General features: G+C 44.9%; 1 protein-coding gene and 1 long non-coding RNA gene across 2 annotated transcripts in view; one reads left to right on the top strand and one right to left on the bottom strand.

Annotated features, from left to right (window-relative positions):
* The window catches only part of ZNF407 (zinc finger protein 407), a 350660-nt gene extending 347604 nt beyond the window's left edge, over positions 1-3056 (bottom strand). The window contains exon 1 of the mRNA XM_064443113.1: positions 2496-3056. Coding sequence (XP_064299183.1) covers positions 2496-2754 — 259 coding nt within the window. The 5' untranslated portion in view covers positions 2755-3056. The remainder of the gene's footprint in view (positions 1-2495) is intronic.
* On the top strand, positions 3035-4770 carry LOC135311953 (uncharacterized). The gene is made up of 2 exons (XR_010371521.1): positions 3035-3816; positions 4363-4770. It is a non-coding gene; the product is annotated as an uncharacterized LOC135311953 (long non-coding RNA).
* The last annotated feature ends 8494 nt before the right edge of the window (positions 4771-13264 follow it).

The following is a 13264-nucleotide window of genomic DNA, read 5'->3' as shown; positions in this document are numbered from 1 at the left end:
AAAATGCTGTTCTTCATTACAAGAGGTTGGTTTTAATGGAGTATTGTGACCAACGTCTGCTTCACCCACATTCTTTCTCCAACTAAGGGTTTTCTATAAAAGGAGACAACACAGCTCAAGTCTTTAAAAAAGTTTCTAACGAAGAAAACTTTTGTGCAAATAAATTAGAATTTTTTGATGCTGTTACTATACAGTAGTTCCTACAGAAGAATAATAGTGAAGGGTTGGCTCAATGTTTTTAACTCAGGTCGTTTGAATTACATTTCCCAAAATGCTAATAAAACTGACATGCTTGAACATACTGAAAAAGTCACAGTCCATCATCGCGCTGTCACATCCATGCATTTGACTTTTTTAAAATGTATGGATTATACAATTACTGCCAGGCTCCATATTTTATATATAAAAGCTACAATCTGATTATATGTCCATGCTGAAATAATTTATGAAATAAGGGTGGAATGACTATAATGTTACTTCTATGATGAATGTAACTTGCTGTGAATAGTCTAGGAGATTGCAAGAGAGACCAAACTGAAGCCTGTAATTGTCTTCATCTTTCATGAAGAGGTGTGACCTGGGGAAAATATAGATCCCAACATCCAAGGCTCCAGCCTCATGCAAACATCTTGATTACTCATGTTCTGATATAGGAATGGAAAAACAAAATTTATAGTCCTCACAGGCCACACCTTTAGAATATTAAGGTAAGAATCACAGCAAATTACATCCAATGTTTAAATTATATGTTAGTCTATTATTGTTTTGCACCATCAGCAAATCATTCCTGCCACTATTACCCTTGCACTTTTGGATTCCCATTATTTACTACTCCCAAGGTGTTACCACCATGCTTAATATGATATAGATGAACATAAATACGTGGCAAAGCCAAGGCCTTGCAAGTCTGCATCAGGACGACTACACAAAAAAAAAAAAGAGGGTATGAGAAAACAAGAATTAAAACTATATGCAAATTCTGAAATTACCAATAGCTACAGCATACAGATTGCAAATTAAACGTTTCTTCTTTTTCTTTCTCCTTAACTAACACTACCTTTAAGATGAATGCTGTGGTTCACAGGCCACACTAATTATTTGAAGGAGCAAGAAGAAACCCGTCATAGCAAGCCAAATTAAACAAGATCATAACCTATCCCTCACAGGCCACCTAGAACAGTTAGTTTTGGTTTCGTGTTCTTTTCCACTGAAGATGCATCTAGAAATGTGTTAAGAAATTGCTACACTATTCAAGCGAATTCACCTTCCTTCATGCAATCTGACAGGTCCCCTGGGAACCCATTAACTCCCTAGAGACCACAAACCCACGTTGAAAATTCGAAAGATTGTGAGGGTGCAGGAGGTGGTCGTGACTCAGAGATGTCTCTGTTCAGCGATTTAAGCGGATCAGAGGGTAAAGGGCTGCACTGGTAAGAGCTGCTTACAAAGCTCCCGCAGCCGCATGCGTTGTCGCTCACTGCCAACTACACGACCTCTCAAGCTCACCCTCATTTACGCTACAGCGACCTCCGGGGAAGGAGGGGGAAGTAAAATAAAGGGGGGTTTGTGCAGCAAAAAAGCACTGACGGTGGAGCCGACCCACACCAAACGCCGCGCCTTCCCGCCTGCGCGGGACAGGGCAGGGCAGGAAGACGCCGGTGCGCGGCCGGGGTGCCCGAGCGGGCCCGGGGGCGCAGGAGGCGGCTCCTGCCCTGACTCGCCTCCACCACCACCCCCGCTGCGCCTGCGCAGAGGCCGCGCTGACGGCGGTCGCGCAGAGGCGCAGCCCTCGCCGGACGGCGAAGGGGCGCTGCCCGGTGCCCTCCCCGCGGGGCGGCGGCTGGGTTGAGCGGACCAGCGCCCACCCACCACCGGCCCCCCGGTCCCAGGTGCGGGGAGGGGGGCGAGGGAGGCAGCGCGGGCGTCGTGGCCCCGCCGCAGTCCACCCACCCTCACGGCCCGCGCATGCGCAGCGGCACCGGCGAGCCCCGCCGCGGGAGGGGGGCCGCCCCCAGAGCAGGCGCCCACCGGAGCCGCAAGCAGACCAGCCGGGCGCCGCGCCCGCTCCGGTACTGGCCCCAGACTAGCCCTGTCCGGCTCTGCCCGCTCACACTGCCCGTCCCATCGCTCGCCTTTCCCCTCCCCCCCCCCCCCCCGGCCGCCCGCGGCAGAGCGGAAGAACCGCGGCGCGGCCCGGCTGAGGCAGCCAATGGGCGCGCGGGGCATTCTTCCCGCCCTCGGCGCCGCGGCCACTCGGCGGGCAGCGGGGGCGGGACAAGGGACAGGATTGGTTCGGCAGAGCCCCGCTGGCCGCCCGCCCACCAGGACCAAAAAAACGACGGTAGCGGAGAGGCCCAAAAAGCCGTAGGGGAGACGCCAGCCCGCCCGCCGCCCCGCCGCCTGCCCGCGGCCCCCGCCCGGGCCCGGAGCCGCAGCGCGCCCCGCGCCGCCCAGCGTGGGGGCGACGTGGCCGCGTCCGGCCTGGCAAGGCTTACCGCGCGGGGGGAGCCGTCCGCCTCCGCTTGTGATGATCTTGGTCACAAGTGGCACGCCGTAGATTCGCCGTTTTGCGTCACGCCCAGAAGAGCGAGGCGTGCGGCGCGGGGGGGGGGAGGGAGGAAGAGGGGCGGGGGAGGCCCACTCACGTGACGCGGCGCCGGGGCGGGCAGCCCGTGAAGCGCTGCTCAAGGGCCCGGTCGCGCGTGCCCCACGCCGGCGCGAGGGGCTGCGCCCAGCCGCCGCCGCCGCCGCCATCTTCTCTCCGCTGCCCCCGCCCTGGCCCGGTGGCAGTGGGAGCACCCTACCCCGGTCCGCTCGCCTCCCTCTCCGGGAGGGCCGGGGCGCCGCGCCCCGCGGTGCCGAGGGACGGGGGCAGCCCCGCGTGGCGGACGGGGTGCCTGCCGGTGGGGCCTGGCCCCGGTTGGAGATGGGCGGGCGGCGCTGGCGGGGGGCAGCCGGTGCGGCGTTTGAAGGTGCACTTCCAACCTGCGGCTGGCAGCCGTGCGCGCCGGCGGCCGCTCCTGGCGCTGGGCTGCACGGCTGTAGGCTTGGGTGTACGGCAAATCCACAGGTGGTCCGCGGACACATTTGGCACGGACAGTGCAGTGGGGGTCCCTGCTGCTGTGTGGAACGGGTGCTTTGAAGGAACAGGTTATGTGAGGCGGCGCGCGGCAGTCACTAACTCTCGTTTGAAAGCAATACACACTTCCCAAGGAATTGGCTGTGCTTCTCTCAGTGTTTTTCAGAGGATGAGTTCAGAAGGGAGAAAGGGACGCAATTTGTTTGTAAGCTGGTGAAGAAACCGTAATACTGAAACACTTCATATTCTTTTCCCCCTTTTCTAAGATACGTCACTTGATTAATAACGAAGGAAGCATGCTCTGAAGTTTTGGCATCTGTGGTGGAATGCAGGTGCTTTTTCCTAGTTGCTTGTGATTTTAAAAACACAGGTTTATGATGTGATTCCACGGTATTTTTGAGTAGGTTGAAGTATCTTAGTTAAACAGCATTTAGCATTCTTCAAGGCTGTTGCGGGGTGGTGTTCGGAGGCGAGAACAACCTATTATGAATATGTTTGGAGTTTCACTGACTTTTTCCAGTCATACAGTGTGTATAAAGCACAGTCAGGCTTACTAATTAGCCCTAACTTACTGTTTCATTTATCCAATTAGTCATTGTCTAATTTCTTATGATGCAGTGTTGCCTCTTCTGGAGTGGGCTGTAAAGACTAAGAATGGTTTGAAGATGAGCAGTTGCTGCAGCCTTAGCCATTCATCAGATGAAAATAGAGAACGCAGATGAATAACCAGAGCCTTGGTAAAGATTGAAATGAATGAACAAAGTTTAAAACATACGAGTATTGGTAGATAAAGTATCGCAGAGAAGATAGGCAGCAGAAGGCTATCTCTGTCTGTTCCGTACCTCAGGGTTATAGTACATATTTTAATTGTTCTCTGTATAATAACAAATCTACACGGAGGAAGACTCCTTAATTTGTGGTAAAGATATGTTCGGTTAAAGGTATATTTACCTTTATAAGGACATTGAAGAACTTAAATAGGTTATCAAAAGACTATGGAAACCATTGGCAGTTTTAAGAACAATCTTATTAAGAAGAGTCTGATAACAACCTAATTGTTCTTGGTGTTTTCAGCATGGAAAAATAGGTAAAACAACCATTTGATGTCCCTTGAGCTCAGTTTCTCTGCAGTTTACAAACTACTTTTATATGTCTAAGAATTTTTGTAGGTCCAGGCCTGGGTTGCCCTGTGCAGGGATGGGAGGTGGATGCTATGATCCTTGCAGGTCCCTTCCAGCTCAGGACATTCTATGATTCTGTGATCTGTATTTAAATATTTGTAGGACCCAGGTCAGCGTCCCTGGTCCACCACTTCTTTCATCATCTGCGTACTGAGGGGGAACATACTGGGGGAGACGGCACGATCACGAAAGCTGGAGTCGTGTACATATTTCTAACAGAAGATGAAGAGAGGCAACATTTTTTAGTAATAGCCTGAAGAGGGAGCCATTGGTATAGCAGAAGCAACAATTAGGGCAGAATCACTATTAATCAAAGAAAAACTATATCTGTAACAAAAGTAATATTTTTTTTTTGTAATTTTAAGCTCTGTTTATTAAATGTTTGCGGCCATACCTACATTTAATGTTCCGGTTTAGGTATGTACATAATTTTAAAGTTATGCTGAATATTGAAATGCTTGTTCTTTGTTCTGAAATATTTATACTGATTAAAATATATTAAAATGCAAACTGAATAAGTCAATGATTAATTAGTAAAGCATTAATTAGCTAATAGATTAGTTTATAAATGGATTATAAACATAGAGTATGTTTATTTTCTGACAGGATGTGACATCAGGAATGACTCTGCAGTTGCTATATTTTTTCCACACCAAAATACTGATGTCACTAGAAATGTTGCTCATGGAAAGTAGTACCAGCTCTTTACTTAGCTGTGCAACATAAAACTCTGTCTACCTTTCCTATTTAATATTCCATGTTTGTTCATGTACAGGAAACACACACAGCTTTGTGATTATTTTTACCAGAAATAAGTCATTTACCGCAAAAGAGGCAGTCACAATAATCGTACTTACCAAATTGGAATTACAAGGTTTCTTGCACATCAAATTTGTTTAGGAAAATAACCCCGTGACTTGACGATGGTCGTGCAGGTAGTGTCTCTGACAGGCCCTGCAAGTGGCACTGCACAGTCTCTAAAGGACAGTCAAGTAGTCGACAGTATAGTCCATAAGTTTCTCAACCAACGTTATTTTTTCCCAGAGTAGCAAGTTTTTGAAGAAAATCTGCATATATCTTCATTCTGACAATGCAGTTACACCCATAAGGAAACATCAAACAGAATAATTAGGATGTAAACACCAGGAACCTTTTTAATGTCAATTACCTATGCATATATACACGCGGATACCTTCCCTTTTTTAATGCAAAATATACTTTTTCCCCACAGAAGAGACAATTAACCTTTGAAAACCCTTGTCCAGTGGTCATTTTTCTTTCATCTGGAAAGTGGGACTAAATGTTTTTCTCGATGGTTTTTGTTGGTTTTGTTTGGGTTTTTTAATTCAGTGCATGAATTATTGGGTGAAATCTTATTTCGTGTAGACTGATGACTGAACAAAAGGGCCCCCCTGTTCCCTTCTGGTTCCCTTAAGTGAGCAGTCTAGTAAGTTAATGAGACAAATGTCCTTCAGTTTGATTACTTAAGAATGCAGACATGCTAGTCCAAATTGTGTACTACTAAAAAACAATTCACAGACAGGCCTTGAAAAATATAACACTATGCTTAGGGTTTTTTAAGGTGCTTGGGCAGTGACCGCTGGAAGCGTCAAGGTTTGTGATTTAAGGAGCAAAATGCAATGATCCAGTTCGACTGGTCTGCCGCTGCGTGCTGTTCAAACTGATGCAGTTTGCCATAGCTGTGCGATCCCGTCCCTCGCTTACCGCTGGCACAGCTCGGGCGTGATCCACGGGTGAGCTGGTTCTGGGCAGTGCCTCAGCAGAAGGGCAGCCTGGGGAAAACACAGGTAGCTTTCTGGCTGGCTCGGCAGGTTTGCAGCAGGGCCAGGCGACTGCCAGCAGCCTGCCATAGCTGGGGCTGGCTAAGGCGAGGCTGCAGCCGCTCTGACACTGGCTTGTTGGGAGCTGTGGTGGGCTGCCCCTGTGGACACCGGGGAGGGAGCCGAGCTGGCATTTCAGCCCCCGCTGCCCCTCCTGTAAAATGGGATCGAGAGCGAGCCTGCATGCCTCCGCTCAGCCTGGTCTGTGGCCTGTGGTCAGCCTGGCTCTGGGCGCCAGAGGAGGTTTGTGCTGCAACACGCCAGCGAGGTGACAACGCCCGTGGCACCTGCGCTGCCTCTTTCATGCAAGGTGATGGCTCCTCCTTACTCGCCTCGTGTTACCCTGTGGGTTCGCTGCCCGCTTGTGCCGAGCAACTTGTTTGAAGTACCAGGAGCCATCCATTTTCACGTAAAGCAAATGCTCACCAGCTGCTAGGTGCCTTCTGCTAAATTTTTCTGTTCTAATGTAGAGAACCTTACGCAAACAAGTAAGCACGTGATAAGAATTACATGGTTTCCCAACTTTTATTGTAACTCCAGTGTAAACGTCTGAGACAAATGAGAAACAATGGACACAGGCTTTAATGAGTGCTTAGAAGGGACTGTTTGAATTTCTTATCATAAAATCTAGAAAAAACATTTTTAAGCAGGTTCAAGAGAAGAAAATAGGGTTTTTCAATTAAAAACACTATTTATAGCAGTTTTAAGTTTGCATGTAGAGGTTACAAGAATTAGAAAAAAAAAGGATAATGCCTGAAGTTTTCCCCCTTACCCTAAGGCTAATGCTTAGTGTCACAAATTCTGACACAAGAGAGTAACAGTGCCTGCAAATCCTTTTGTGTGGCCCGCAAGAAGCATCGTCAGGGCCTGCTGTTGCGAGTGACATCACAGCCTTTCCATTCAGCTCTTGAAGAAACAAAATAACTGGACTTTTGTTCCACCTTGGTGGATCGTGCCAGCCTCTTTTCCAAATGCGAGGAATACAATGTGTACCTCACAAGAAGTGAAGCTGAATTTCTGCAGGCTTAACATTTATCCTTTCTGCTTTTATATTTGGATAACTGAAGACATAAATGTAGCTAAAAAAATACTTTCCTATTGCAAAGCAAAGGCAATATTTATGTGGACTTTCCAAGGTTGTTTTTTCTACTAGCAAAATTATGATCTGTTAGGAAGCTTGGACTGACAGTTTTAGAAGTTTCCACTAGAGTGTGTTTATATTTAAAGTGCTGATCCTGCAGACGGCCACACAACAGATCCCTGAAGCCTGCAGTACAGCAGCGCAGGAGCCGTGGATATCTCCGTGTGCACCAAGAGGTGTCTGCCCAGAGGCACTTGAGGAGTGAAACATGTTCTTTAGTCAGATACTGAATAATCTTGGGTTATGTTCCTCTAAAGGCAAGTTACAGTACAGTGGAGACATGGTGAAAGGAGTATGTAACAATTATGGTATGTAGAAGTCTAGAACAGTACTCGTCCGACTATGTACTCAATATCACAGTAGTCAATATCACAAAAATAAATAGTAAGAAAGGGTCATATAAAGCAATTGTATATAAGCACAAACCATTAAAATGTTTTGCATGCACAATACAAAACATGCAAATGAGTGATGTCGCTTGTGTTTCTGTGAGTATGGCTTTCCAGATAGAAACATCAGTATGAGTGTACCAATAAATCAGATCTCTTCTTTTTTTTTTTTTTCTTTCCCTTGCTGCCGAATACTGAGGTTACTTGAATCAGACAACCGGATTTTTGACCCATGGACACTGTCTTTTCAGGCTGTTCCATTCAGAAAATTCCATTTTAAGACAGACCACCACCTAGAGAGAACGGCAGGTGAAGATTAATGCATTTTTGCTGGGCCCATATGCTTCGTGTGTATGTTACACTGGCAACTTGGCAAAGGTACCACAGGCTGTCATCACTAGGTTGTTCACCAGTCAGGAAGCTTGCACAACATCTCTTCATCAGGGCAGGGTTGGTTGGTCTGTTTAAAACGTATTTTATTTAATTCCACTGCTTTTCAGTAGAAAGTGGAGTATTGTGGAGAACAACATCTTGTTTAATAAAAACAGCATGAGAAATATGCAGCTTCGCCCTGTTTGCTGAAACAACCAAGGACGATGGATGAAAAGAAAGGACATGTACAAAGCAAGCTCTGCATGTTCCAGCGGTTTGCAAACAACAGGTGGCTGGCTAAATTCTGGAGATAAGGAGCTGAGAAACAACAGTCAAGCGCCTGCCAGAAGGAACAGAAAATACAAGCATCGAGCTATACTGGGAACATGAGTCAGGTGGGGACTAGGGAGTAAAGGGGCCTCCCCTTTACAGAAATGCTATATATAATTAGAGAATTTTATAATAAAGTGATTCTGTGCCTACACCCTACAGAGTCCCTGTCCATCATACGCCACAGAGTATAGAACTAACTTTCAGTATCCAGAACGCCCCCAGGAAAAAGACTTAAGAAAGGAGGTACTTGGCAGATCTTACTGGTCCTTCCACTGTGCTGAAATGAAACTCTCATCATTTGAAGCAGTCACTGAAGTGCCACAGTTGCTGCCAAACTGGTGATGGCAACCCTGCGTACAGAACTTGCAGTCTCGTCAGGAAGGCAAGAATGCTCAGAAGGTGAGTAAAGCAGTACCAAATCTTGAATTTCTAAGTGTAAAAAAAAAAAGAGTGATACAAACTCTACATGACATTCATGTGAGGGCTCTGCCACCACTTGTTTCTTCACACTGGAAGGCTGCATGTCAGCAATGTGTCATGCTGAAAATTTTCCAGTTTCTATTACAGAGATTACAGTTTCAACTCTAAGATCAGGGGGAAAAAAAAACCCTTCAGCTCCACAAATAAAAAGACGTGGGTAAAATGATCTTTGAATTATTCTTCCAGATAAAAATAATTTTAAAACAATAAAAAATTGTAACTGCATCTTACGGATGGGGAACATGTAATTGGCTGGCACCTCATGTTGTTTCACAGTGAGAGATCACTGAAATATTTTAAGACAGGTAGCAACATCAGTATTATTCATGCATGCGTACACAACGTCTGGTTTCTTCTAAGTACGGCTATATATAAGTCTGCCTGGAGGCTGACAATGACAAACCTCCAAGGATTTGGTTTTGTTGTACTGTGTTTTTTTAATAAAAAGGTAATTCATTGCAGTAAAATGAAAGAGATTCATTTATTACCCTGCATTATCTTTTATGTGTGAAGATGTCCAGCTTGCCAGTATTTACAGCGCCGCCACTGTATAATTCATCTCTTGCAAATGCACAAAGCAAGTTTGTGAAAGACAAATATCTCAAATACAAACATCCAGCCGGGTACATTATGCATCAATACACTAACATTAAGATTTAATGTGCTATCATCAGGTCAGATCAGAAAAGAACTTGGAAAGAAAGTCACACTATATGAAATACAGATTTAATCCTTAGTTTTCATCTTCGCTAAATCAGCATCCTATCCACCTGGCACGTGCATCCAGGCCCTGTTAGAGCTACATCCGCTGAAATAAGAACGTGTGTAAACTGTCAGCCGTATGGAGAACATTTCCTAGCTACACACTGAAGTTCTCACGTGCTCATCGGATAAGGAACATGACCATTTTTCTTTGCTGTCAGGGTGCACCTTATGCAGTGTGTACTTTGAATCTTAAGCAAGGTTTTGTTGGTGCCTTTCCCCTCCCAAGGGTAAAGTTTCTTAGCAAATAGAATCCAAATGCAATGCCTAGTTACGGTTTTGCAAGCACTTTCACACACCTATTTAAGTCCACAAAGAAACACAGCTATCGTCCCTGCCTTGAGGAGTAAGTGAACGTGGCAAGTTTCACACAAAGAACCTGAGAGGAGGAATGTGACAAGATGCAAGCATGCTTTCAGATAGTATCTGCAATTTTTAGAACTGTGTAAGAGTAATGTACCTAGGAACCTCCTCTGTCATCCTCCATCTCAAACAACTCATTCCGTGTGGGCTGCAGAATCAGCTGAAAAGCTTTGCAGGAACTGGTGTTTCTCGCGCAGGGCTGGAAAGCCTGGTTACAACAGCCAGCAGCTCTTTCACTTACTTCTTTAGAAACCAGTGGAAATATCCAAATGATGTCTAAGTGTCTGGAGTTCAGTTCAAGCTCATACTTCAGTTGAAAAAAGTCTGCAAGGGGCTTGCAAAAATGTGTGCTACTATGCTTGCATCGTTAGCAGGTCAGTTTGAATTTCCTAGGCTATATTTATGTAATCTAATGTAGCAGTATCCCAGGAAAAGCATTTACTATTTATGAAAATGACCTGTAAAAAGTTCTTCAGACATGTTTCTGAAGAATGCAAGTGGGAAGATCACTGAAATATTTGCAGTAGAGCTAAGTAGACAAGAATGCACTCTATTAACAAGGAACTGTTTGTATTTTTATATTCATAGATTTCTGTTTAAACTATTTATATAATGATTTACCTCTTAAAGGACATGATGTGTCTGCAGCTTAAAATACAGGCATAAATGGGCGTATATGGAGTTTGGACTCAATGATCCGTATGGATGCCTTCCAACTTGAGATACTCTGTGGATCTATGATACAGGTATAGATTTGAAAAATCAGTTAAGTTTCACCTTGAGGCCATAAGTATTGGCAAAGTACCACACTATTTCCCTGTAAGATAGTAACTTGCACCAAAACTATGGTGATGCATGCAGTTCTGACCAGTTCCAGTGCTGGCATCTTTCTAGAGAAGTCTTCTAAAACCAGATGCATTGGAGAAAGCAAGTGAAAAGGAGAAGGAATGAGAAACTGCAAATTTTTTTAGGATCCTAGAAAATCCCATGGAAGAAGATTGCTGGCAGTGAGTGTTTCTGTTAGCAGAGAGGACAGACTCTGGAGGTGGGTGAGAACAAGGGCATGCAGTTACGCACACTTACGAGTTTTTCACACACAGGCCCCCGTCACACCCTAGTGATGAGCAACATGGAGATGAGCCGGGGAGACTAAGCAGGATATATAAAGTGAGAAGGTTGTATTCAGGACCTTTTTCATGCATCAGTATTTTAACTTTACATGTTACTTGCAGGTGGAAGCTTCTAGCAGGAACAAGGGGACTCTGGCTCCTTACTGGCACTAGCCACTGTGACACGGGCTCCTGTGTCACCAGTAAAAGCACAGTTGCACAATCTTCCCTGTCCAAACATGGACTATGGACATCCTTAACTAGCAAGGCACTGTATAACATTTTGTCAAACAAATTAAATGCTGTGTTCTGAGAGGAATAACTAGCAGGAGTCAAGCTAGGCAAGTCAAGCTTGTCAAGTCAAGCTTCACTAGTCAGGTCAAGCTTCTTGGGAGTAACGTTACTGAAAAGGAAAACCATAACTACATGAGTAAGCCTGATCTTCCACTTTCACATGGTAAGCAGATGGTGACCCGATTAGTTCCTAGTCTCAGAAGGCTGCTCATCTCTCTATGCCTTCAGCTCCTATTGTCAGCATAGTATTATTTGACTCATTCTCCATGATTTTAGCTGACTGCCACATTTTTTAGTCTTCTATTTTGAGACATTGCTTGAGGATTAAAAACTGTACTTATCTAATATAAAAAAAGCAACTTTAACACTTAAGCACACTGATTTTAAGTGGAAATGAAAATGTTCCTATTTCTTCTTTCACATTAATAATTACTAGGAAAATATGCTCCCACCCTTGAGCGTTTGATTCCCTACAACATGGATGTACAGCCTACAGGAGGGAAGAGTTGGGACAGCGTACTGGGGAGACAGGTAGACCTTGACCCACTATGTGTGGGCATCTAGTGCTATGAGAGGTGCTCTGGAGTGCTGCATTCAGCCAGCTGCCACTCCACCAGCAGTGTTCACACAGGGCTTGAGTTGTGTCTGCCATCCTTGGGGCATATTTCTCAGGTACCATAGGACATCCCCAGTGGCACTAGGCATCCAAGTCTTGAAACCTCACTCAAGCTCTCAAAGGTATAGATGCTGCTGTTGGATATCCCCACAAAGTTGTTTTCTTACAACCTCAGTAGCTTTAATCAGCAAAGTATCCTCTTACATGATTATATAAATATGATATGTGACACAAACAGTACTTAGGTTTCACTGTGAAGAGGTACCCTGAAGTAAACAAAGAATAACACTAGAACTTTATCACAGTGTAAAAATTAGTCTAGAATAAAATTTAACCAGTCCAACTGACATTGATGAATCACCTGTTTTTGGTGTCCCTTTTCTGTGCTAATAAATATATTGTAGCATTTGTAGTTTTGCACATAAATGGGCCAAAACCAAAAGCCATTATTCAACCCTTAATAAGAAAAACCTGAACCAGTATGAGCAAGACATTTTTTGGAAAACAATGTCAGGATTAGGTCTGTGAGTGTACAGGGATATATATATGTGTGCGTGTGTATATATACAGCTACATACATGTGTACGTATATGTACAGGCACAAAGTGTACATATGATATCTGTAGTTAGTTGGTCAGGATTTGAGAATACCTAGCATGCTCTGATATGGGATATGGCATGTCTAGAGTAAGACTAACAAATAGAAGAAAGCTTGAATCCTATTTCTAACATGATTATTTTAGAGTTACCTTTATTTTGCTGTGGCAACAAATAGTTGTTAATGCAACCAAGGAATAATATTGCTAGTAATAATGTATAACAGCACAGACCTTAGAAAAATACACACTTTTTTTCTTTTCAAAAGGCTGATGAGATGCTGCACACCAGAAAAAAAGGAAAAATACAGGTTGACTGGTGAATGCCCTGTCTTGATCTAAGAGCGAAAGAGTAGCTCTGGATACCCCTGTGGGCGGGAGTGGCTTCCCCAGTGCTTTCTTTCATGGCCAGGAGAATCTGAACTTGAAGTTTTCTGCTCTTTCTCTCTTCTGGGACTGAAGGAGGCATGAAGATGGCCTGTGTAATTCATTGGCTTCCCACACATGGTTTTAACTTGCCAGTAAGGGGCTATTTCAGGGCAGAACGTTACTTCAGTGTACTGCTCTGATAGTGCCTGTGCTTATAAAATGATGCTGTCTTTGTTGACTGCATTTTATTGGTGTTCCAAAGAGCAACAGAAAAAACTACGTCTGGCAAAAGCCCACCTTCAGTAGCTCTTCTTCATGTTGTAGAGCCCACAGACAGCA

The sequence above is a fragment of the Phalacrocorax carbo genome, chromosome 2 (genome assembly GCF_963921805.1).
Source record: "Phalacrocorax carbo chromosome 2, bPhaCar2.1, whole genome shotgun sequence".
NCBI lineage: Eukaryota > Metazoa > Chordata > Aves > Suliformes > Phalacrocoracidae > Phalacrocorax > Phalacrocorax carbo.
This window is presented reverse-complemented; position numbering and strand designations above follow the sequence as displayed.